Below are 24,371 nucleotides of genomic sequence, written 5' to 3'. Positions count from 1 at the left end.
GTTATAGTGTATCTATCTTAAGGTTTATTTTATAGGTAAGTATTTAGTTTTAAATAGGAATAATTTATTTAATTATAGTTATTTTATTATTTTTATTATTATTTATTTAAATTATATTTAAGTTAGGGGGTGTTAGGGTTAGACTTAGATTTAGGGGTTAATACATTTAATATAGTTGTGGTGACGTTGGGGGAGGCAGATTAGGGGTTAATAAATGTAGGTAGGTGTCGGCGATGTTAGGGACGGCAGATTAGGGGTTAATAAAATGTAACTAATGTTTGCGAGGCGGGAGTGCAGCGGTTTAGGGGTTAATATATTTATTAAGGTGGCGGTGATGTCCGGTCGGCAGATTAGGGGTTACATTTTTTATTTAAGTGTTTGCGATGGGGGGCCTCGGTTTAGGGGTTAATAGGTAGTTTATGGGTGTTAGTGTACTTTTTAGCACTTTAGTTAAGAGTTTTATGCTACGACGTTAGCCCATAAAACTCTTAACTACTGACTTTTAAGTGCGGTATGAGTCTTGACAGGAGAGGGTGTACCGCTCACTTTTTCCAAGACTCGTAATACCGGCGTTAGGAAAATCCCATTGAAAATATGGGATACGCAATTGACGTAAGTGGATTTGCGGTATGTTGGAGTCGCGGAAAAAAACACCTGTACCTGCCAGACTCGTAATACCAGCAGACGGTAAAAAGCAGCGTTGGGACCTCTCAATGCTGCTTTTTAAGGCTAACGCAAAACTCGTAATCTAGGCGTATATTTGTAAATTACTTAATTTTCAAGATAAATTTAAAATGTTGAAACTTTATAGAAAATGTGATCCCTTTATAGTTGACAATAACAAACTGCTTCTATTTCAGGATTTTTCGATTGAAACTTCGTCCAAAAGGAAACAAATGTCTCCTCTTTGTACTTTGTTAATTAATAAAGGAATCAATGCCAAAATCATTGTAGTAGAGAATGACACTAGAAGAGTACTAAGCAATATTGCTGAAGCAAGAGAATTTATTGCTTCTAAATAATTGTTCCTTGGTTTAAATAATTTGATTATGGAATTGAAAAAATTGTACATCTTTTTTTTATTTTTTTTTATTGCTTTTTGAAAAAAACTGAATCTCTTTGCTGTCTATTGGATTTTTTTAGTTTTTTCTTCTTCTCTCTCTCGTCTTCTTTTTCTCCCCTCCCTCTTTCTCTCTCTCCCGCCCCTCCTCCCCCTGATATATATATATATTGAATAATCTGGGTTTTATTATTATTCAGAATCTTGCTCCCTATGATTCAGAACCTTAATGTGCTTTCTTGGACTATTGGGGGTATTACGTCACCAATAAAGCATAAATTGATAATAAAACATCTAGCTAGACATAACCAGGATATTGTATTACTCCAAGAAACCCATCTAAAAGAAGCAGAAATTCCTAAATTTAAATAAAAATGGGTAGGAGAGGTTATTGCTACCCCTTGCTTAGGCAGGAAATGTGGTGTTGCCATATTACTACATAAAAAAATTACACTTTAATTTGCTAAATATTGATTTAGATCCTGAATCTCTTTATATTATTTTACATGCTTTAATTCAAAATACTAAATTTATATTCTGCAATGTCTATGGCCCCAATTATTTTTCTCCCTTATTCTAGGAGTAAATTAAATTGAAATTATTTCCATTTATAGGAGAGAATCTCATTTTAGGAGGTAATTTTAATATGTTGTTATGTCTGGAATTGGAGCATAGTAAGGTTGTGAAATTCCACAAACTTCAACTAACCGATATTTGGAGGGTTAAAAATCTGGATTCCCGGACATATTCATGTGAATTTAAATCTTTTAAGACATTCTCCAGGATTGATTTTATTTTTGTTTCAGAAAAACTTTCTATCTTTAAAATGAAAGCAGAAATAAGTGAGATAATAATATCGGATCATGCAATCTTATCTTTAATCAATTCTTCTATTTTCCACATTTTTTTCTTAATAATCCTAGATTTTCGAACTGGCTGAAACAAAAATGGAAGGATTTCTGTACTTTTAATATTTTTTCCTGTGATAAGATAGAAACCCTCTGGGAAGCTTCCAAGGCGGTATTACACAGTGAGATTAAATCATATCTCTTGGAATAAGAAATCAATAGCCTTAGAAATTCAGTTAGGCATTTTATCGGGTGAAAAATGCCTTTATGAGATTTCAGCTCATCTCTTCTGCAATTAATTTGAATAGTTATGTTGAAGCCAAAAATGAGAGAGATGTATTTTTAAAACAAAAATCTCAGACAGAAGAATTAAAAATTAGCAATCATTATAGAGGTTTTAACAGTGCCTCTACAAAATATTAGGCCAAACTCACTAATAATAGAAAGAGTAAAAATTACATATCGGCTATCAAATTTGGAATAATAGATTAAATGACTCTAAGGACATTGGTAATGCATTTTTTTTTTTTGCCAAAAATTATACTCATTCTAATCTCAGTAATCAAGAACTGTTCTGGTCCAAAGTAATGATTCCGAAAGTTACCAAGGAAGAATTAATTAAGTTAAACCTTCCTATCTTGGCCGATAAGATTGATTTTGCTATAAAAAAGACTAAATTAAATAAAGTATCTGGCCCTGATTTCCTTCAGGCCGAATACTATAGAATCTTGTCGGATGAAATTAAAGATACATTGACAAAGCTATATAATAGCTAATAATAGCTATTATCAGTTTACTTCACAGCTGCAAATATTTCCTTGATTCTCAAAAAAGGTAAAAATCCTGAAGACGTTACTTCATATAGGCCCATTTCGGTCCTCAATGTGGACTATAAAATTTTAACCTTTATTAATACGGATAGATTAAATCCTTGTCTTGATAAAATTATACATTCAGATCAAACTGGATTTATGAAAGGGAGAAATCTAACTAAAAATATCCGCAAAGTGGTCACTTCTTCTAGATTATTCCTGGAATGAAGCTGACAAAGAGAAGAACCAAAAGATTAAAGACGCTGCCATACTAACCCTTGATGCCGAAAAGGCCTTTGATTCAATAGCTTGGGGACATCTGTTTAAGTCAATAGATAACTTTGGATTTAACAGCCAGATTAAAAAAAAAGAACCAAAAGATTAAAGACGCTGCCATACTTACCCTTGATGCCGAAAAGGCCTTTTATTCAATAGCTTGGGGACAGCTGTTTAAGTCAATAGATAACTTTGGATTTAACAGCCAGATTACGCAGTTTATCCATAATATTTATAACAGTCCCATATCATTTTGTAAGGGTTAACTTGTTCTGACAGGATCTGCTGGCTCCACCCCCAATTTCTTTAAGAGCTTCAGCTCACCTGCAGACAAGTGCTTGGTAATTTGTTTAGTTTGTGCTAATCGTGCTGAGTTGTATATGCCTAACTCAGTCTCTCTGAAACTTTTTGGAATACAAATACAGGTTACGTCCTGTCACCTATTTGCTTCAACTTTACTTCTGCCAATTTGCAAGACCTTCTATGTGGACTTTGCGTTTATTTCCATCAAACCTACAATTGCAGTTACTACCAACTTGACTGCCTAGACACGTCCCCGGATTCCCTGCCTAAGCCTAAACACTCTCACTCTTGAGCTCTGTCTCAGATGGACTGCCTATATGGCTTACAAGTTGCAGCTCTGCCGTAATCATTCCCTCTGCAGCGAGAGCAGCCGTGGTCTTCACCGATGAAGTACAGCCGCTTCTAGCTTCCTCTCAACTGTTCACACAGAGCGGGTGATGTCATGCCTGCAGTTCCTCGCTGTGCACACAGCACAGAGGCAGACATGCAACAGCTCAGAAGGGAAGGTAAAAAACCGGAGTGTTTAAGGTTTGCTTTGACTCACAGTCATTTAGATAGGGTCTCCTTCCTATTCTCCAGAGAAGGGAGTAGCAGATCACATAAACCACTATAATTGGTCCTAAGCTCTTCATTCCAACTTGTGCTTGCAACCTCTTGTATGAACCATTGAGGAGTGTTGGTTCCCAATTAACAAAACTTTCACTTATCATCCACTGAGTGTACCTCCATTCATAGTGACATTCTGGGTAAAGTGAGACAAACCATACATAGTATTACTTGTTCTGCAGTTGTGGTTCAGACCCACAGTATCCCTGACACATTTCTTCTTATTAATGGGACACTTTCTCCTAAAATTCAACTTAAGAGAGGTACGAGGCAAGGTTGTCCGTTATCACCACTCCTTTTTAACATTGCTTTGGAAACCGCTAACTATTTATTTAAGGGACTCTTTAGAAGGCATCACATGTGGTAAATTTTCCTTAAAAATTCTCCTATATGCTGATGATTTACTTCTTTTTTTACATAATACATCTCACACTATTCCGCTAGTCCTCCAACTCTTTATGTAATTTAGTTCCTTCGCAGGATATAAGATAAACTATGAGAAAAGTGAACTTCTTTGGGTTAGTAAGACCACTCTTAGTTACCAAGACCACCCCTTTAAAACAGTTGACTCGTTCAGATACTTGGGTATTTATTTACACAATGATCCCAAAAATTGGTGCAAATTAAATTATGTCCCTTTGTTAAAGAAAATTAAGTCTGATTTAGAATTCTGGACAATTTCTGCTTGAGTTAAAGGGACAGTATACTATAAAATAATTTTTCCCTTTATGTGTTTCCAATTAAAACATTTTACCAGTTGCAGAGTATAAAAAGTATGAGATTTGCTTTTTAAGGTTTATTTGTGTATATGAATTAGCTGATTTTGTGTTTTGAAGCTACAACCTAATAAAATTGGTTGAGCTTGTAGGTATAATCAAATCTCGTTACTTTATCACATGTGTACATATACCTGCTTCTTTATCTTATATCTGTCCACAAACCAATCACCAATGCTTGGAGAAAACAATGGAAAATTAACATTTTATTACCTTATCTCTTCTATATCCCACTGGGAGTGTCATTTTTTCTACTGGCTGTGTTTACACAGCTTATCTACAGCTTGGACCTAAGGCCAGAAACTTTCAGAATAGGTGGGATACCACAGGCTAAATTAACTTTTTAAAATGCCAATATAAGGGCAAAGGAAATATTTGTAAACAATTTTATACACTCCAGCAGGTAAAGTGGATCATAGGGAACAAATTAAAGAAGAGAACATTTTTGAGTAAACTGTCCCTTAAATCTTATAAAAACAATTATTTCCCCTTGTTTATTATTTCTATTGCAAAATTTGCCACTCTGGATAACTAATATTGACTGCCGTAAACTTTATTCTTCGATGACTAATTTTATTTGGAAAGGTAAAAGAACTCGCATTTCTATAAATAAATTTATTGCAAAAACCAGCGACAGCCAGTCTCTCCCTTCCAGATGTTAAGCTGTATAATATAGCCACGTTAGTTAAATTTTCTATTGATTGGCTTGTTGAAACCGATATATTTACCTCCATCGAGTTAGAAAGTCATTTTATTGCACCATTTTCTCTAAAAGCCATTATACATTGCCCTTGCAATAAATTACCCTCAAATATATTGCGTCAAATATCCTTTAAAAATATAATTAATGCTTGGCAGAAATTTCGCTCCCTGCTTGAAACTGACTTTAGATACTCTGAGTATCTTTCTATAACTGGCAATCCACACTTTCCCCCTGGAATTTCCCAGAAGGTTTTCTCATTATGGGCAGAAAAACATAAATTATGCTTACCTGATAATTTCATTTCCATCTGTGGGAGGAGAGACCACTGCTTCATTCATTACTTGTGGGAATTAAGAACCTGGCCACCAGGAGGCGGCAAAGACACCCCAGCCAAAGGCTTAAATACCTCCCCCACTCCCCTCATCCCCCAGTCATTCTGCCAAGGAAACAAGGAACAGTAGGAGAAATATCAGGGTATAAATGGTGCCAGAAGATTAATAATAAATTTAGGTCCACCCACCGGAGAAACGGGCGGGTGCAGTGGACTCTCCTACCACAGATGGAAATTAAATTATCAGGTAAGCATAATTTATGTTTTCCATCTTAATGGGAGGAGAGTCCACTGCTTCATTCATTACTTGTGGGAACAAATACCCAAGCTCTAGAGCAGTGGTTCTCAACCAAAGTGACCTCAAAGCCCGGTAAATTTTAGCTAGACATGTTCATGGCCCGGTAGTTATATATATATATATATATATATATTGTGCAGCAGGTGAGGACTGATCAGCCAGGCAAATAGGACCTGGGCCGAGGGACCAGCAAGTAGGGGGGCCCACAAATGGCATCTCCACAGATCCTGGTGCATTCCTTAAGCTGGAGTTTTCAGTTGCCCTATCAGTAACTAAGCAAAAAAAGTGTGGGTTTAGAGGGGCCCCGGCGGGGGTCTGTCGCTGTGAGGGCCATGGAGTGTGGGGTCTGGCCCTGGAGGTTGGGTACCCTTTCTCTGGACCTTAATGTTGGGGGTCCTGGCTCTGGAGGTTGAGGGGCCTGTTGGGGGCAGGGCAGGGAGGCTACCATGTTCATTTACATAAAATGTAATACATTTTGGTCAGTGTGAGTCAGTGTTCCTGGGACATTGATTGGTATCAGTCTGCCCTTGGTGTGCAGTGGGGTAAGAGTGTGCAGTGGGGGCATGACAGGCCGGGGCCCACCAGCAGGGCTATCACGGCCCGGTACTGGGCCACGGCCCGGCTGTTGAGAAACCAGGCTCTAGAGGACACTGAATGAAAAAAACGCGCGGATAAAAGGAGGCGGACCCTATACTGAGGGCACCACAGCCTGCAGAACCTTTCTTCCAAAACCTGGTTCCGCCGAAGCAAAAACGTCAAATTTATAAAATTTTGCAAAAGTATGTAAGGAAGACCAAGTGGCCGCCTTACAAATCTGCCCCATAGAAGCCTCATTTTTAAAGGCTCAAGAAGAGGCCACAGCTCTAGTTGAGTGAGCCGTAATCCTCTGAGGAGGCTTGTGTGCCGCTGTCTCATATGCCAGACGGATCATACTCCTCAACCAAAAAGATAGATAAGTGGCAGAGTCCCTTTGCCCCCTGCGCTTCCCCGAATACACAACAAATAAGGACGAAGTTTGTCTGAACTCCTTCGTGGCCTGAAGATAAAACTTCAACGCCCGAGCCATGTCCAGATTATGAAGTAACCTCTTCGAAGAAGAAGGGTTAGGACACAAAGAAGAAACTACTATTTCCTGATTGATGTTACGACTCGACACCACCTTGGGAAGGAATCCCAATCCAGTGCGAAGAACCGCCTTATCGGCATGAAAAACTAAGTAGGGAGGTTCACACTGCAAGGCCGCCAACTCAGAGACTCTGCGCACAGATGCAATAGCCAGTTATAATAGGACTTTCCACAAAAGAACCTTAATGTCAAGTGCATGCATAGGCTTAAACGGAGCCCTCTGCAGGAACTTAAGAACCAAGTTTAAGCTCCAAGGAGGAGCCGGATTCCTGAAGACAGGCCTGATCCTAACCAGAGCCTGAACAAGGACTGAATGTCAGGAAACTCCGCAAGCTTCTTATGCAACAGTACAGATAAAGCCGAAATCTGTCCCCTTAGGGAACTGGCAGCAAGACCCTTATCCAGACCATCCTGGAGAAAGGCCAATATCCTGGATACCCTGACCTTATGCCAGGGATATCCTCATTTCTCACACCAAGACAAGTAGGTCCTCCACACCTTGTGGTAGATGCGTCGTGTGACCGGCTTCCTGGCCTGAACAAGAGTGTCAATCACTTTTTCCGAAAATCCTCTCTTGGCTAAGACTAGTCGTTCAATCTCCACGCAGTCAGCCTCAGAGAATCGAGATTTTTATGTAGACCTTGGACCAGCAGATCCCAGTAACAAGGTAACTTCCACGGTGGAGATGACGACATCGCCACCAGATCCACAAACCACATCTTCCGCAGCCATGATGGAGCAATCAGAATAGCCGAAGCTTGCTCCTGCTTGATGCGGGCCTCTACCCGAGGTAGAAGTGGCAACGGTGGAAATATGTAAATTAGGTTTAAGTCCCAGGGTACCGCCAAGGCATCAGTTCCGCCTGGGAATCCCTGGATCGTGACCCGTCTGGGTAGCGTGCAATTGAGTCTGGACGCCATGAGGGGATGGGGGGGGGGGGGACCATTCCCCTGGATGAAACGTCTGTCTGCTCAGAAAATCCGCTTCCCAGTTGTCCACACCTGGGATGTGGACCACTGAGAGCAAACAATTGTGGATCTCTGCCCATTCCAGAATCCGTAGATACATCCCTCATGGCTAGGGAGCTTCTCATCCCTCCTGATGGTTTATGTAAGCCACTGAGGTAATGTTGTCCGACTGGAATCTGATGAATCAAGACGACCCCAGAAAGGGCTAAGCCCTCAGAGCGTTGAATATCGCTCAAAGCTCTATAATATTTATAGGACTCTTCTCGAGTCCACCTGCCATGTGCCCTTCTGGCACCCCAAACAGCTCCCCATCCTGATAGACTTGCATCCGTGGTCACAATCTCCCAGGACTGTCTCAAAAAGGATGTCCCCTGAGACAACTGCCCCGGTCGTGTCCACCAAGATAGGGACTCCCTCACCGGTCTGTTTAGAGATATCTGTTGGGACAGATCTGAATAATCGCCATTCCATTGTCTCAACATGCACAGCTAAAGAGGTCTGAGATGGAACCTGGCGAACGGAATGACATCTATGCTGGATACCATGAGCCCGATCACCTCCATACACCTGGCCACAGATGTCCTGGAGGAAGTCTGAAGAGCTAGACAGTTGGACGCAAGCTTGCAACATCTCTGATCTGTCAAAAATATCTTCATGGAGCTAGACAGTTGGACGCAAGCTTGCAACATCTCTGATCTGTCAAAAATATCTTCATGGCTGAAGAATCTATTATCATACCCAGGAATTCCACCCTGTTGCTGGGGACCAATGAACTCTTTCCTTCATTTATCTTCCACCCATGGGACCGAAAGAGGAGAAGAGCTCTCGAGTGATCCTCCGCAAGACCGTAGGACGGAGTCTGGACCAGGATATCGTCCAGATAAGGTGCCACTGCAATTCCTCTGGCTCTCGCTACTGCGAAAAGAGCTCCCAGAACCTTTGTGAAGACTCTTGGGGCAGTCGCCAGACCAAATGGAAGGGCCACAAACTGGAAGTGCTGGTCCAGGAAGGCGAATCTTAGAATCCTGAAGTGATCCTTGTGGATTGGAACGTGAAGGTAAGCATCCTTCAGGTCTATAGTCATCATGAATTGCCCTTCTTGAACCAGGGGCAAAACTGACCTGATCGTCTCCATCTTGAACGATGGAACTGACAAGAATTTGTTTAGGGCTTTTAGGTCCAGAATTGGCCGAAACGCACCCTCCTTCTTTGGGACCATGAAAAGGTTTGAATAATACCCCAGACCTCTTTTTGCCGGAGGAACTGGGACAATTACCCCGAGAGATGAAAGAACCCTCACCCACCCCAGGAAGGCGTCTCTCTTTTCTGGTCTGGAAGATATGTTTGACAGGAGGAATCTGCCTCTGGGCGGATAAGACTTGAAACCTATCCTGTAACCCTGGGACACGACCTCCAGAATCCAAGGGTCTATAACGTCTCTTCTCCAGGCCTCTGCAAAAAGAGATAGTCTGCCCCCTACATGATCCGAGACCGGACGGGGGCCGCCCCTTCATGCCAACTGACTTGGCGGGCTTCTTGTTCTGCTTGGACTTGTTCCAAGAGTTAGCTGGCTTCCAAGATCCCTTGGATTGCTCTGACTTTGCGGCAGGCTGCTGGTGCTGAGACTTGTCTGCACGAAAGGGACGAAAAGTAGACCCATTAGGTTTATCCTGATGCAAGAAGGCACCCTTGCCACCCGTGACCGTAGATATGATAGAATCGAGGCCCGGGCCAAACAAAACCTTACCCCTTGAATGGAAGGGAAAGCAAATGAGACTTAGAAGTCATGTCAGCAGACCACGACTTTAGCAAGAGCCCTGCAGGCTAAAACAGAAAAACCTGATGTCTTCGCATTCACGCGAATAATCTGCATGTTAGCATCACAAATGAATGAATGCGCCACTCTTAAGGCCTTGATTCGTTCTAGAATTTCATCGAGAGGAGTCTCCACCCCGACCATTGCTGATAGAGTGTCACACCAGTTGGTATCTTCACCAACCAACTGCCGCCGCCGGTTGAAAAACGAACCCCGTGAGTTGTAACATCTTCCGCAACATGGACTCCATCTTTTTATCCATGGGTTCCATGAAAGAGGAGCTATCCTCTAGCGGAATAGTCATACTCTTAACGAGCATGGAGATAGCACCATCCACCTTAGGGACGGTTCCCCACAGTTCAAGCTGTGCGTCTGGAATGGGGAAAAGCTTCTTAAAAGAAGAAGAGAGGGAAAAGGACGAACCAAGTTTCTCCCATTCATTCTTAATAATGTTGGCCATCTTGACTAGAACCAAATGCTCGATCTTAAATTTAAAAGCTGGATCCTCCGCGGACGGAGGCCTAGACATAGCTGATTCCGACCCAGAAGCGACATCTTCCCATAAGTTGGAGTTGTCCTCCTCAGTGGATAATCTGTCTGAGACATCCAGCGGAGTCGAAGACGCCTGAGACGGATAGCAGTCCCGTACCTTCTGCTTGCGCTTAGTAGGGCGACGCATCGCATTAAAGGGACACTCAATCAAAATTAAACTTTCATTATTCAGATAGAGCATGCTATTTTAAACAACTTTCCAATTTACTTCCATTAACAAAATGTGCACAGTCTTTTTATATTTAAATCACCAGCTCCTACTGAGACAGTGCAAGAAGAAGTGTGTATGCATTTGTGAATGGCTGATGGCTGTCACATGGTACGTGTATGCATTTGTGATTGGCTGATGGCTGTCACGTGGTACAAGGGGAGTGGAAAAAGACATAACTTTTAAAATTGTCAGAAAAAAAATCTACTACTCATTTGAAGTTCAGACTAAGTGCTATTGCATTGTCTTGTTATCTTGCATTTGTTGATTATGCAAATCTACTGTGTTGACTGGTCCTTTAATGGCCACAAAAAACGCCAAAGGGCCCCTCCCGCAAGAGGATTAGTTGTGCCCTGGGGAACTGCTTGTGTAATCGGAGATGATTGCAGGGAACACACCTCGCGGGGCGGAGAATACTCAGAGGTGGACAGCTCAGTCGTACTAAATACTTTATTCTTTTTGGAAATAGCAACATTGTCAAAGCATGTGGAACAGAGTTGCGTAGGCGGTTCGACTGGAACCTCCTCACAATATACACAGTTAATGGATTTAGATAAAGAGGGAGTATCCTCTAACATATCAGAGACCTCCATAGCTTGCGCCTATATTGCGGACTTGATAAAGAATTAAAAGTCACCTTTATATCCCAATGGCTGGGGGAACTCACCACCTCCTATGACCCTGACTACAAGAAACAGCTTTTGTCTTCTCCAAATGCAGGTTGAGAAAGTGCAGAGGCCACACACGGTCACATGGAGTGCCATGCAGGACCGCCCCTGCACTCGAGAGAAGAACGCGCCAAAAAAGCCTGCCTCATCTCTCGCTAATGAATTGTGTTCCACACTGACAGAGTCTCATCTCACACAAACGCAGTAGAAACACAATAAACAATATTATGCATAATAAAATCCCCCCTGTTTAATAGCCCCCTTCTGAGGGTATTACCCTAGATTCTATAAAGATAAAGGAGCCACACTGTGACCCTGTCTTCTTGCATTATCAAATATATGTATAAATATCAACGCCGTGGAACAGGAACACGGCCCTTCAAGTGTGACAGGGTAGTAGCATTTCTCCTGACATGGACTTGAGAGAAGAAAAGCATGCAGCGAAACTCGTAAATGCTGATAACTGAGTCGGGATGGGTTCGCAGAAAGACTCTCCCTGCATCTCCGGACATTCACCCATGCTCTCACTGAGAGGCTGACAGGATTACATAAAATTCCAGTCCCATTTTGAAGAGTACTACCCTCCATAAGAGACTACTCCGAATCTTCTGACACTTTTCTGCCAACCTCCTGTGACGAAAGGTAAAGAATGACTGGGGGATCCTTTGGCTGGGGTGTCTTTGCCTCCTCCTGGTGGCCAGGTTCTTAATTCCCACAAGTAATGAATGAAGCAGTGGACTCTCCTCCCATTAAAGGAAAAGAGCTTAAATTCATTAACCAATTAATTTCTAAAGACGGATTAATTATATCACAATCTAAAATTATACAGCAATTTAATCTACCAAGAGTTGAATGGTTTGCATACTTCCAAGTAAGACACTATATGAATAATATAGATATGCATAAGAGTTTATCAGATCGCTGGCCTGATATTAAATCTTGCATGAAAAAATTCACAGCAGGTAATTTTTCAATCTCACTTATTTATAATATTATGCTCAATAAACAAAGTCAACTATGTATTGAAAAATGATCCAATTTTTGGAAGTTTTTTTCCCCTTTTATAGGCTCAAATTTTGTTAGATACAGTTTTGCAGTTCTAGCTTAGTGAGAGATCTCAATATCATGGAAAGAATCGAACATGAAACTTTTAAATAATTATTATCTATCACCTTCTAGGATGGTGAGATTTTTTTCCCTCTCAACAGTTCCCCTGCCCGCGTTGCATGTTGCTTAGTGCCGACGTGTTACATATGTTTTAGTATTGCCCCAAAAAATTTTAATTCTGGCATAAAATTATTTTTTGGTATAATAAAATTTATAATGTCACCGTCTCTCTGTCCAGAGAATATATTTTTTCTTTTCTTTTCTGAAAGAATTTCTTTTTTTATATACTATTATATTGCCAGTCAGACATTTGATTGGAAAGCACATTCTGCACCTGGAATTATATTCGAATCATTTCATGTTAAAACTACATCAGAAAAAAAATTACAAAATTTCTAGTAGATCGGTCTCCTATAATAAAAACCTACCCGATTATAATTCAAAAACAAAACAGATTATTTCCTGTTTCTTAAATTATATCACTTTAGCAGAGTTGACTCTAAATTATATATTCCCGTTCCATTGGTTAATATCCAATAGAGAATTGTAAAACTGGGTTGAGGAGGGGGGGTGAGATAGAGTCGAGAGTTCATAGGGGCATTTCTACTCCACTTTTTTTTATATATATATTATTTTATTTCCTTTCTTTATATCTAGTTTAAGTGTAAAAAGATAAAAACCATTTACATGTCAATATACTTGCATTACAACGAATTATAGGATATTTGAAACATATTATTTTGAGTGACTAATGTTTCGGTTAACCAGGGGGAGCGGGTAAAAAGCTGTAAAATGGATAACCCCCCACACCAATTCTCCTCAAGTTTGCAAACAAAATAGGTCATACCTCCGGCCTAAAGATTGGAAAAAACATTCTTATTGAGGTGGACTGCATCCCTTAGAAGCACACAGTCTTGATCAGAAGATATAATACCCCACACCTTGGACCTCCACAGGTAGAATAGGCGATAAACCGTTACCAACTGAACTTGAACAGATCAGTGCTAGTTAATCACGGACCGGCTTCAACATCCTACGTAAGCTGTGATGGCGCGTTTCACCCCTTCCACAAACAGGCGACACAGGACTTTGTCAAATCCATGACTATGACAGTCTTCTATTTAATTATATAGTTACATTATATGCTCCTACTTAAACTTGACAATTTATATATTAGCTGACCCTAAAAACTGAACTCTGTAACAGTTTTGTAACTTTGCAACAATTTGCATTAATCCACCATATATACGTCAACTGGCTTTAGAGAGAGGCTGGATAACAACAATTTCACATTGATAACTTGCCCAACATTTTTAAAGGAAGTGCTACACTATATGCTCTATCTTATCTCTTCAATTGCCAAGACAGCAAGAATAGTCAATCTTTTCATCTACACCATTAGAAGACAGGGTTCTAAAAGCAATAATCCGCCAAGTTTCAATTGAAAGATATCGGTTTAAAAAGTACATACCTTGCACCCTTCACAAGCGCTGACTCCATAGTGATACCCTGAGCTCTTGTCCTGACAGACAAAGCAAGGTTTATAGACCCGTGGGAGAGGAGGAGGAGAAGGGGGACTTGGGACGATTTCTTCTGAACTGGTGCTTTGAGTCTCGATTGCTGGGGAGAGAAAGTCAAGGTTAGAGGAACACTGCTCCAAAAAACAGTAATCTAGGCTTATTTCAGTACAGCAATCTATCAGCATGTTATATAGGAAACACAGATTTGTAAGTAAAATTTAGGATGTGTGACATAGTAATGTTACTGCTCTGTAATTGGCTAAACACCTAGCATAATAACTAAACCTAAGAAACAGACATTTTAACAGCATGTAAGAAATATCAGACCCATCCCTTCAGCCCAAGCTACTATCTGATATCTGTAGCTTTAAATATTTTTCATGAAAGCACATCTGAGCAGTTTTTGAATTGCTTTACTATATTTGTCCCCATCATCTTTGATTCCACATTACTGCTGAACCTGCTATTTCATCATCTGTTCTGGTATTATATTTTTTAGGGGAAAAAAACATCCTTTAAATAATTCAGGGTTTCTATCATATCGCTTCTCTCTCACTCTCTTCTATCCTTCAAGCCAACACATTAAAGGTCACAATGTTTTTTTCTCGTCACTTTTACTTTACATCATTTTAGTAGCACCCCCCCCCAAAAAAAAAAACCCATTCTTTGACTGAGTACCTCTCTACTTCTACTAAAAGCTATTCTATTATTCTATACCAGGGTGGTAAACGTGTGTACACAGGATGCATGGATTTGAAGGCATTTCAACCATGTTTTATTCACTACAACATGCCATCAACAGGTGAAAAAAGGGACAGTCTACCATAGAACTATTATTGTTTTAAAAGATAGATAATTCCTTTATTACCCATTCCCCAGTTTTGCATAACCAACACAGTTATATTAATATACTTTTTACCTCTGTGATTACCTTGTATCTAAACATCTTCTGTCAGCCCCCCCTGATCACATGACTTTTTAAAATGTTTTATCTATTGACTTGCATTTAGTATTGTGTTGTGCTAAATCTTAAATAACTCCTCGGGCGTTAACACAATGTTATCTATATGGCACAAATGAACTAGCAGTCTCCTGTTGTGAAAAGCAAATACAAAAGCATGTGATTAAGAGGCTATCAATTGTGTCTTATAAACAGGCAGAAATTTCGAGGTTTAAATGTTGTTATAAAGTATAATAATCTAGCAATGTTGGTTGTGCAAAGCTGGGAAATGGGTAGTAAAGGTGTTAAGGTTAACCGGACTACCAAAACTCTGAATAACCAGAATCATCACAAAACAATAATAGGATGCTTCAACTATTAACAAAACCTTGACCAGGATATGCCAAAAGTTTCTAAGATACTGAGCTCTAATCTTTGACAGAAACTCAGTAAGAAACAAGCCACTCCAAGGTCCAAAACATACTGAAATGGATATGATACGAGGATTTCAGAAATAGATTCTACATTAGAATTGACTTTCCCCTTCAAAAGGAATAGGTGTAAAAAAAACAGAATTTATGTTTACCTGATAAATTGCTTTCTCCAACGGTGTGTCCGGTCCACGGCGTCATCCTTACTTGTGGGATATTCTCTTCCCCAACAGGAAATGGCAAAGAGCCCAGCAAAGCTGGTCACATGATCCCTCCTAGGCTCCGCCTACCCCAGTCATTCGACCGACGTTAAGGAGGAATATTTGCATAGGAGAAACCATATGATACCGTGGTGACTGTAGTTAAAGAAAATAAATTATCAGACCTGATTAAAAAACCAGGGCGGGCCGTGGACCGGACACACCGTTGGAGAAAGCAATTTATCAGGTAAACATAAATTCTGTTTTCTCCAACATAGGTGTGTCCGGTCCACGGCGTCATCCTTACTTGTGGGAACCAATACCAAAGCTTTAGGACACGGATGAAGGGAGGGAGCAAATCAGGTCACCTAAATGGAAGGCACCACGGCTTGCAAAACCTTTCTCCCAAAAATAGCCTCAGAAGAAGCAAAAGTATCAAACTTGTAAAATTTGGTAAAAGTGTGCAGTGAAGACCAAGTCGCTGCCCTACATATCTGATCAACAGAAGCCTCGTTCTTGAAGGCCCATGTGGAAGCCACAGCCCTAGTGGAATGAGCTGTGATTCTTTCGGGAGGCTGCCGTCCGGCAGTCTCGTAAGCCAATCTGATGATGCTTTTAATCCAAAAAGAGAGAGAGGTAGAAGTTGCTTTTTGACCTCTCCTTTTACCTGAATAAACAACAAACAAGGAAGATGTTTGTCTAAAATCCTTTGTAGCATCTAAATAGAATTTTAGAGCGCGAACAACATCCAAATTGTGCAACAAACGTTCCTTCTTTGAAACTGGTTTCGGACACAGAGAAGGTACGATAATCTCCTGGTTAATGTTTTTGTTAGAAACAACTTTTGGAAGAAAACCAGGTTTAGTACGTAAAACCACCTTATCTGCATGGAACACCAGATAAGGAGGAGAACACTGCAGAGCAGATAATTCCGAAACTCTTCTAGCAGAAGAAATTGCAACTAAAAACAAAACTTTCCAAGATAATAACTTAATATCAACGGAATGTAAGGGTTCAAACGGAACCCCCTGAAGAACTGAAAGAACTAAGTTGAGACTCCAAGGAGGAGTCAAAGGTTTGTAAACAGGCTTAATTCTAACCAGAGCCTGAACAAAGGCTTGAACATCTGGCACAGCTGCCAGCTTTTTGTGAAGTAACACAGACAAGGCAGAAATCTGTCCCTTCAGGGAACTTGCAGATAATCCTTTTTCCAATCCTTCTTGAAGGAAGGATAGAATCTTAGGAATCTTAACCTTGTCCCAAGGGAATCCTTTAGATTCACACCAACAGATATATTTTTTCCAAATTTTGTGGTAAATCTTTCTAGTTACAGGCTTTCTGGCCTGAATAAGAGTATCGATAACAGAATCTGAGAACCCTCGCTTCGATAAGATCAAGCGTTCAATCTCCAAGCAGTCAGCTGGAGTGAAACCAGATTCGGATGTTCGAACGGACCCTGAACAAGAAGGTCTCGTCTCAAAGGTAGCTTCCAAGGTGGAGCCGATGACATATTCACCAGATCTGCATACCAAGTCCTGCGTGGCCACGCAGGAGCTATCAAGATCACCGACGCCCTCTCCTGATTGATCCTGGCTACCAGCCTGGGGATGAGAGGAAACGGCGGGAACACATAAGCTAGTTTGAAGGTCCAAGGTGCTACTAGTGCATCCACTAGAGCCGCCTTGGGATCCCTGGATCTGGACCCGTAGCAAGGAACTTTGAAGTTCTGACGAGAGGCCATCAGATCCATGTCTGGAATGCCCCACAGCTGAGTGACTTGGGCAAAGATTTCCGGATGGAGTTCCCACTCCCCCGGATGCAAAGTCTGACGACTCAGAAAATCCGCTTCCCAATTTTCCACTCCTGGGATGTGGATAGCAGACAGGTGGCAGGAGTGAGACTCCGCCCATAGAATGATTTTGGTCACTTCTTCCATCGCTAAGGAACTCCTCGTTCCCCCCTGATGGTTGATGTACGCAACAGTTGTCATGTTGTCTGATTGAAACCGTATGAACTTGGCCCTCGCTAGCTGAGGCCAAGCCTTGAGAGCATTGAATATCGCTCTCAGTTCCAGAATATTTATCGGTAGAAGAGATTCTTCCCGAGACCAAAGACCCTGAGCTTTCAGGGATCCCCAGACCGCGCCCCAGCCCATCAGACTGGCGTCGGTCGTGACAATGACCCACTCTGGTCTGCGGAATGTCATCCCTTGTGACAGGTTGTCCAGGGACAGCCACCAACGGAGTGAGTCTCTGGTCCTCTGATTTACTTGTATCTTCGGAGACAAGTCTGTATAGTCCCCATTCCACTGACTGAGCATGCACAGTTGTAATGGTCTTAGATGAATGCGCGCAAAAGGAACTATGTCCATTGCCGCTACCATCAAACCGATCACTTCCATGCACTGCGCTATGGAAGGAAGAGGAACGGAATGAAGTATCCGACAAGAGTCTAGAAGTTTTGTTTTTCTGGCCTCTGTCAGAAAAATCCTCATTTCTAAGGAGTCTATTATTGTTCCCAAGAAGGGAACCCTTGTTGACGGAGATAGAGAACTCTTTTCCACGTTCACTTTCCATCCGTGAGATCTGAGAAAGGCCAGGACAATGTCCGTGTGAGCCTTTGCTTGAGGAAGGGACGACGCTTGAATCAGAATGTCGTCCAAGTAAGGTACTACAGCAATGCCCCTTGGTCTTAGCACAGCTAGAAGGGACCCTAGTATCTTTGTGAAAATCCTTGGAGCAGTGGCTAACCCGAAAGGAAGCGCCACGAACTGGTAATGCTTGTCCAGGAATGCGAACCTTAGGAACCGATGATGTTCCTTGTGGATAGGAATATGTAGATACGCATCCTTTAAATCCACTGTGGTCATGAATTGACCTTCCTGGATGGAAGGAAGAATAGTTCGAATGGTTTCCATCTTGAACGATGGAACCTTGAGAAACTTGTTTAAGATCTTGAGATCTAAGATTGGTCTGAACGTTCCCTCTTTTTTGGGAACTATGAACAGATTGGAGTAGAACCCCATCCCTTGTTCTCTTAATGGAACAGGATGAATCACTCCCATTTTTAACAGGTCTTCTACACAATGTAAGAATGCCTGTCTTTTTATGTGGTCTGAAGACAACTGAGACCTGTGGAACCTCCCCCTTGGGGGAAGCCCCTTGAATTCCAGAAGATAACCTTGGGAGACTATTTCTAGCGCCCAAGGATCCAGAACATCTCTTGCCCAAGCCTGAGCGAAGAGAGAGAGTCTGCCCCCCACCAGATCCGGTCCCGGATCGGGGGCCAACATTTCATGCTGTCTTGGTAGCAGTGGCAGGTTTCTTGGCCTGCTTTCCCTTGTTCCAGCCTTGCATTGGTCTCCAAGCTGGCTTGGCTTGAGAAGTATTACCCTCTTGCTTAGAGGACGTAGTACTTTGGGCTGGTCCGTTTCTACGAAAGGGACGAAAATTAGGTTTATTTTTTGCCTTGAAAGGCCGATCCTGAGGAAGGGCGTGGCCCTTACCCCCAGTGATATCAGAGATAATCTCTTTCAAGTCAGGGCCAAACAGCGTTTTCCCCTTGAAAGGAATGTTAAGTAGCTTGTTCTTGGAAGACGCATCAGCTGACCAAGATTTCAACCAAAGCGCTCTGCGCGCCACAATAGCAAACCCTGAATTCTTAGCCGCTAACCTAGCCAATTGCAAAGTGGCGTCTAGGGTGAAAGAATTAGCCAATTTGAGAGCATTGATTCTGTCCATAATCTCCTCATAAGGAGGAGAATCACTATCGACCGCCTTTATCAGCTCATCGAACCAGAAACATGCGGCTGTAGCTACAGGGACAATGCATGAAATTGGTTGTAGAAGGTAACCCTGCTGAACAAACATCTTTTTAAGTAAACCTTCTAATTTTTTATCCATAGGATCTTTGAAAGCACAACTATCCTCTATGGGTATAGTGGTGCGTTTGTTTAAAGTGGAAACCGCTCCCTCGACCTTGGGGACTGTCTGCCATAAGTCCTTTCTGGGGTCGACCATAGGAAACAATTTTTTAAATATGGGGGGAGGGACGAAAGGAATACCGGGCCTTTCCCATTCTTTATTAACAATGTCCGCCACCCGCTTGGGTATAGGAAAAGCTTCTGGGAGCCCCGGGACCTCTAGGAACTTGTCCATTTTACATAGTTTCTCTGGGATGACCAACTTGTCACAATCATCCAGAGTGGATAATACCTCCTTGAGCAGAATGCGGAGATGTTCCAACTTAAATTTAAACGTAATCACATCAGGTTCAGCTTGTTGAGAAATGTTCCCTGAATCAGTAATTTCTCCCTCAGACAAAACCTCCCTGGCCCCATCAGACTGGGTTAGGGGCCCTTCAGAACCATTATTATCAGCGTCGTCATGCTCTTCAGTATCTAAAACAGAGCAGTCGCGCTTACGCTGATAAGTGTTCATTTTGGCTAAAATGTTTTTGACAGAATTATCCATTACAGCCGTTAATTGTTGCATAGTAAGGAGTATTGGCGCGCTAGATGTACTAGGGGCCTCCTGAGTGGGCAAGACTCGTGTAGACGAAGGAGGGAATGATGCAGTACCATGCTTACTCCCCTCACTTGAGGAATCATCTTGGGCATCATTGTCATTGTCACATAAATCACATTTATTTAAATGAATAGGAATTCTGGCTTCCCCACATTCAGAACACAGTCTATCTGGTAGTTCAGACATGTTAAACAGGCATAAACTTGATAACAAAGTACAAAAAACGTTTTAAAATAAAACCGTTACTGTCACTTTAAATTTTAAACTGAACACACTTTATTACTGCAATTGCGAAAAAACATGAAGGAATTGTTCAAAATTCACCAAATTTTCACCACAGTGTCTTAAAGCCTTAAAAGTATTGCACACCAAATTTGGAAGCTTTAACCCTTAAAATAACGGAACCGGAGCCGTTTTTAACTTTAACCCCTTTACAGTCCCTGGTATCTGCTTTGCTGAGACCCAACCAAGCCCAAAGGGGAATACGATACCAAATGACGCCTTCAGAAAGTCTTTTCTAAGTATCAGAGCTCCTCTCACATGCGACTGCATGTCATGCCTCTCAAAAACAAGTGCGCAACACCGGCGCGAAAATGAGGCTCTGCCTATGATTTGGGAAAGCCCCTAAAGAATAAGGTGTCTAAAACAGTGCCTGCCGATATTATTATATCAAAATACCCAGATAAAATGATTCCTCAAGGCTAAATATGTGTTAATAACGAATCGATTTAGCCCAGAAAAAGTCTACAGTCTTAATAAGCCCTTGTGAAGCCCTTATTTACGATCTTAATAAACATGGCTTACCGGATCCCATAGGGAAAATGACAGCTTCCAGCATTACATCGTCTTGTTAGAATGTGTCATACCTCAAGCAGCAAGAGACTGCTCACTGTTCCCCCAACTGAAGTTAATTGCTCTCAACAGTCCTGTGTGGAACAGCCATGGATTTTAGTGACGGTTGCTAAAATCATTTTCCTCATACAAACAGAAATCTTCATCTCTTTTCTGTTTCTGAGTAAATAGTACATACCAGCACTATTTTAAAATAACAAACTCTTGATTGAATAATAAAAACTACAGTTAAACACTAAAAAACTCTAAGCCATCTCCGTGGAGATGTTGCCTGTACAACGGCAAAGAGAATGACTGGGGTAGGCGGAGCCTAGGAGGGATCATGTGACCAGCTTTGCTGGGCTCTTTGCCATTTCCTGTTGGGGAAGAGAATATCCCACAAGTAAGGATGACGCCGTGGACCGGACACACCTATGTTGGAGAAAATTGATTAGAGCCATTGTGCGCAGTTCACATTTTAAACCATAAAGCTTTATAACCCTGGATAAGACTGAGGAACCAAACACAAAGGCGTCGATTTATCAAGCTAAGGCGGACAGGGGTGTACATATGCGCCCCTGTCCGCCGTGGCTCGCCTCTCGCGGGCTGAATTCCACTCCAGGAATTCAGCATTGCACAAGAACGCAATTTTGCACTCTTTACAACGCCACCTAAGAGGCTCCTGCCCGCGCGTGATTGGCTGTGCACAGGCAGGAGCCTCTTAGGTGGCGAATTTAACTCTCCCTGGTTTTGTCCGACTGGGAAGACTGACAGCTCCTGCCCGCGCGTGATTGGCTGTTCACAGTATTGCACAAGAGGCGAGCTGCGGCGGACAGTGGCGTGTATGTACGCCCCTGTCTGCCATAGCATGATAAATCGACCCCTAAATACCCATAAAAGTTTAAGGTGAAAAGAGCTAATTCAACAAAAGGAAGCTAATTGCCTGATATATGCTCTTAAAGGGACATTAAAGGTTTACACATTTGTATCAACCTGAGAAAGCAGCCATTTTTTTATTTTTTATTATTATTATTATTTATTTTTTTCTGAATGAATTTTCTTTCTTTGGGACAATGAATAGATTTGAATAAAAACCCAGACCCTGTTCCTGAAGCGGAACTGGTATAATCACCCCTGAAAGCTCTAGATCTGAAACACACTTCAGAAAAGACTGAACTTTCACAGGATTTGTTGGAACATGAGAGAGAAAGAATCTTCTCACAGGAGGTCTGATTCTGAAACCTATTTGATACCCTTGAGAGACAATGCTCTGAATCCACTGATTCTGAACAGAATCTGCCCAAATGTTTTGAAATAATTTCAATCTGCCCCCCACCAGTTGAACTGGATTTTGGGCCGCACCTACATGCAGTCTTGGGGACTGGCTCTGGCTTCTTATAAGGCTTGGATTTATTCCAACTTGAAGATGGCTTCCAATTGGAACCAGAGTCCTTAGGGGAAGGAGTGATTTTCTATTCTCTATTCTGACGAAAGGAACGAAACCAATTAGAAGCTTTAAATTTACCCTTAGACTTTTTATCTTGGGGCAAAAAAACTCCCTTCCCCCCAGTGATAGTGGAAATAATAGAATCCAACTGTGAACCAAATACATTATTACCCTGGAAAGAAAGAGACAGTAATCTAGATCTAGATACCATGTCAGCATTCCATGATTTAAGCCATAAAGCTCTTCTAGCTAGAATAGCTAAAGACATATATTTAACATCAATCTTGATGATATCAAAAATACTATCACAGATAAAATGATTAGCATGTTGAAGCAAACTAACAATGCTAGACAAATCAGAATCCGTTTCCTGATGTGCTATGTTATCCAACCAAAAAGTTGATGCAGCCGCAACATTAGCCATAAAAATGGCAGGCCTGAGAATATAGCCAGAATGTAAATAAGCTTTCCTTAGATAAGATTCAATCATCCTATCCAAAGGATCCTTAAAATAAGTACTATCGTTCATAGGAATAGTAGTACATATGGCAAGGGTAGAAATAGCCCCATCAACATTAGGGACTTTTTCCCAAAACTCAAAATTAGCCATTGGTGAAGGCTTAAACCTAGAAGAAGGATTAAAAGAAGCACCAGGCTTAGACCATTTTTTAGCTATCACATCAGAAACCGCATCTGGAACAGGAAAAACCTCAGGAGTAATTACAGAAGGTTTAAAAACAGAATTTAAACATTTACTAATTTTGTTATCAAGAGGATCAGACTCCTCAATACCCAAAGTAACCAATACTTCTTTCAACCAAGATAGAATATATTCAATCTTAAAAAGATAAGAAAATGTATCAATTTCAATGTCTGAAGTAGGATCTTCTGAAGCAGAGAGATCCTCTTCAGAGGAGGATATTTCAGTATGTTGTCGGTCATCACAAATTTCATCAGTTTTATGATAAGTTTTAAAAGACCTTTTACGTTTATTAGAAGGTGGAATAGCAGATATAGCCTTCTGTATTGCATCAGCAATATACTTTTTCATATCAACAGGGATATTATGTACATTAGATGTTGAGGGAACAACAGGTGCTGTACTAGTACTAATAAAAACATGCAAAAGCTAATCGGCATGCAAAAGCTTATCATGACAACTGTTACATAATATAGCCGCAGATATAATCTCAGCTTGCTTACAACAGATACACTTAGCTTTGGTAGAACTGTGTTCAGGCAGCATGGTTCCTACAGTAGCTTCTGAGACAGGATCAGACTGAGACATCTTGCAAAATTTAAAAGAAAAAATAACATTTAAACAAAATATCCAACTTACTCATATAGCAGTTTCCGGAATGGGAAAAAATGCATAAGCTAAATAAGCAGAAAAGCAATATATATATATACACACACGGTTATATAAAGCTATAGATATATACAGATATATATATATATATATATATATATATATATATATATATATATATATATATATATATGAATGAATATCAATTGTTATATAAGTGCAATTAAAAATGGTCACGAAATATCGCTTGCGCAAAAATGTTTGCAGCTCAATTGCATTCTAGCCCAAAATGTTTCATTATTGAAAGTGAAATATTATTGCAATATACATTCATTCTTTATTTTGCCTCCGTTTGCTGTAAAATACACCTGAAATTTCTACTTGTTCCACTTTCTTCCAGGGAGGCTTGGGTTAATATTTATAGTTCATTTTCTGTGAGCCAGTTCACCCCTCCCCCTTCATCTCTCTATCTGAAGTTATTTGGATTACCAGTTCTTCATCAACAATCTGATAGAAAAAGCATTCTTTGCAATAGCAGTGGATATACTAGGTAGTTTAGGTCTAAATTTTTTTTTTTTGTAAATATAAAAATATATTTATATTTAGCTATTAGATGGAGAATAGATAGGTATGTATGGCTGTTTTATACCTAAGCGGAATCAGTGCTAAACCACCTCAAAGGGACATTATACACACATTTTCTTTTTGAT

The 24,371-nt window shown here is 40.9% G+C and overlaps 1 protein-coding gene across 3 annotated transcripts in view; it reads right to left on the bottom strand.

Moving 5' to 3' along the window:
- The window catches only part of RARA (retinoic acid receptor alpha), a 309,687-nt gene that overhangs the window by 35,999 nt on the left and 249,317 nt on the right, over positions 1-24,371 (bottom strand). For all 3 annotated transcript variants that reach the window (XM_053698369.1, XM_053698378.1, XM_053698387.1), the window contains one exon: positions 13,929-14,077. In XM_053698369.1, coding sequence (XP_053554344.1) covers positions 13,929-14,077 — 149 coding nt within the window. The remainder of the gene's footprint in view (positions 1-13,928; positions 14,078-24,371) is intronic.

The sequence above is a fragment of the Bombina bombina genome, chromosome 1 (genome assembly GCF_027579735.1).
Source record: "Bombina bombina isolate aBomBom1 chromosome 1, aBomBom1.pri, whole genome shotgun sequence".
Classification (NCBI taxonomy): Eukaryota; Metazoa; Chordata; class Amphibia; order Anura; family Bombinatoridae; genus Bombina; species Bombina bombina.
The sequence above is the reverse complement of the archived record's forward strand: the minus strand, read 5'-3'. Positions and strand labels throughout refer to the sequence as shown.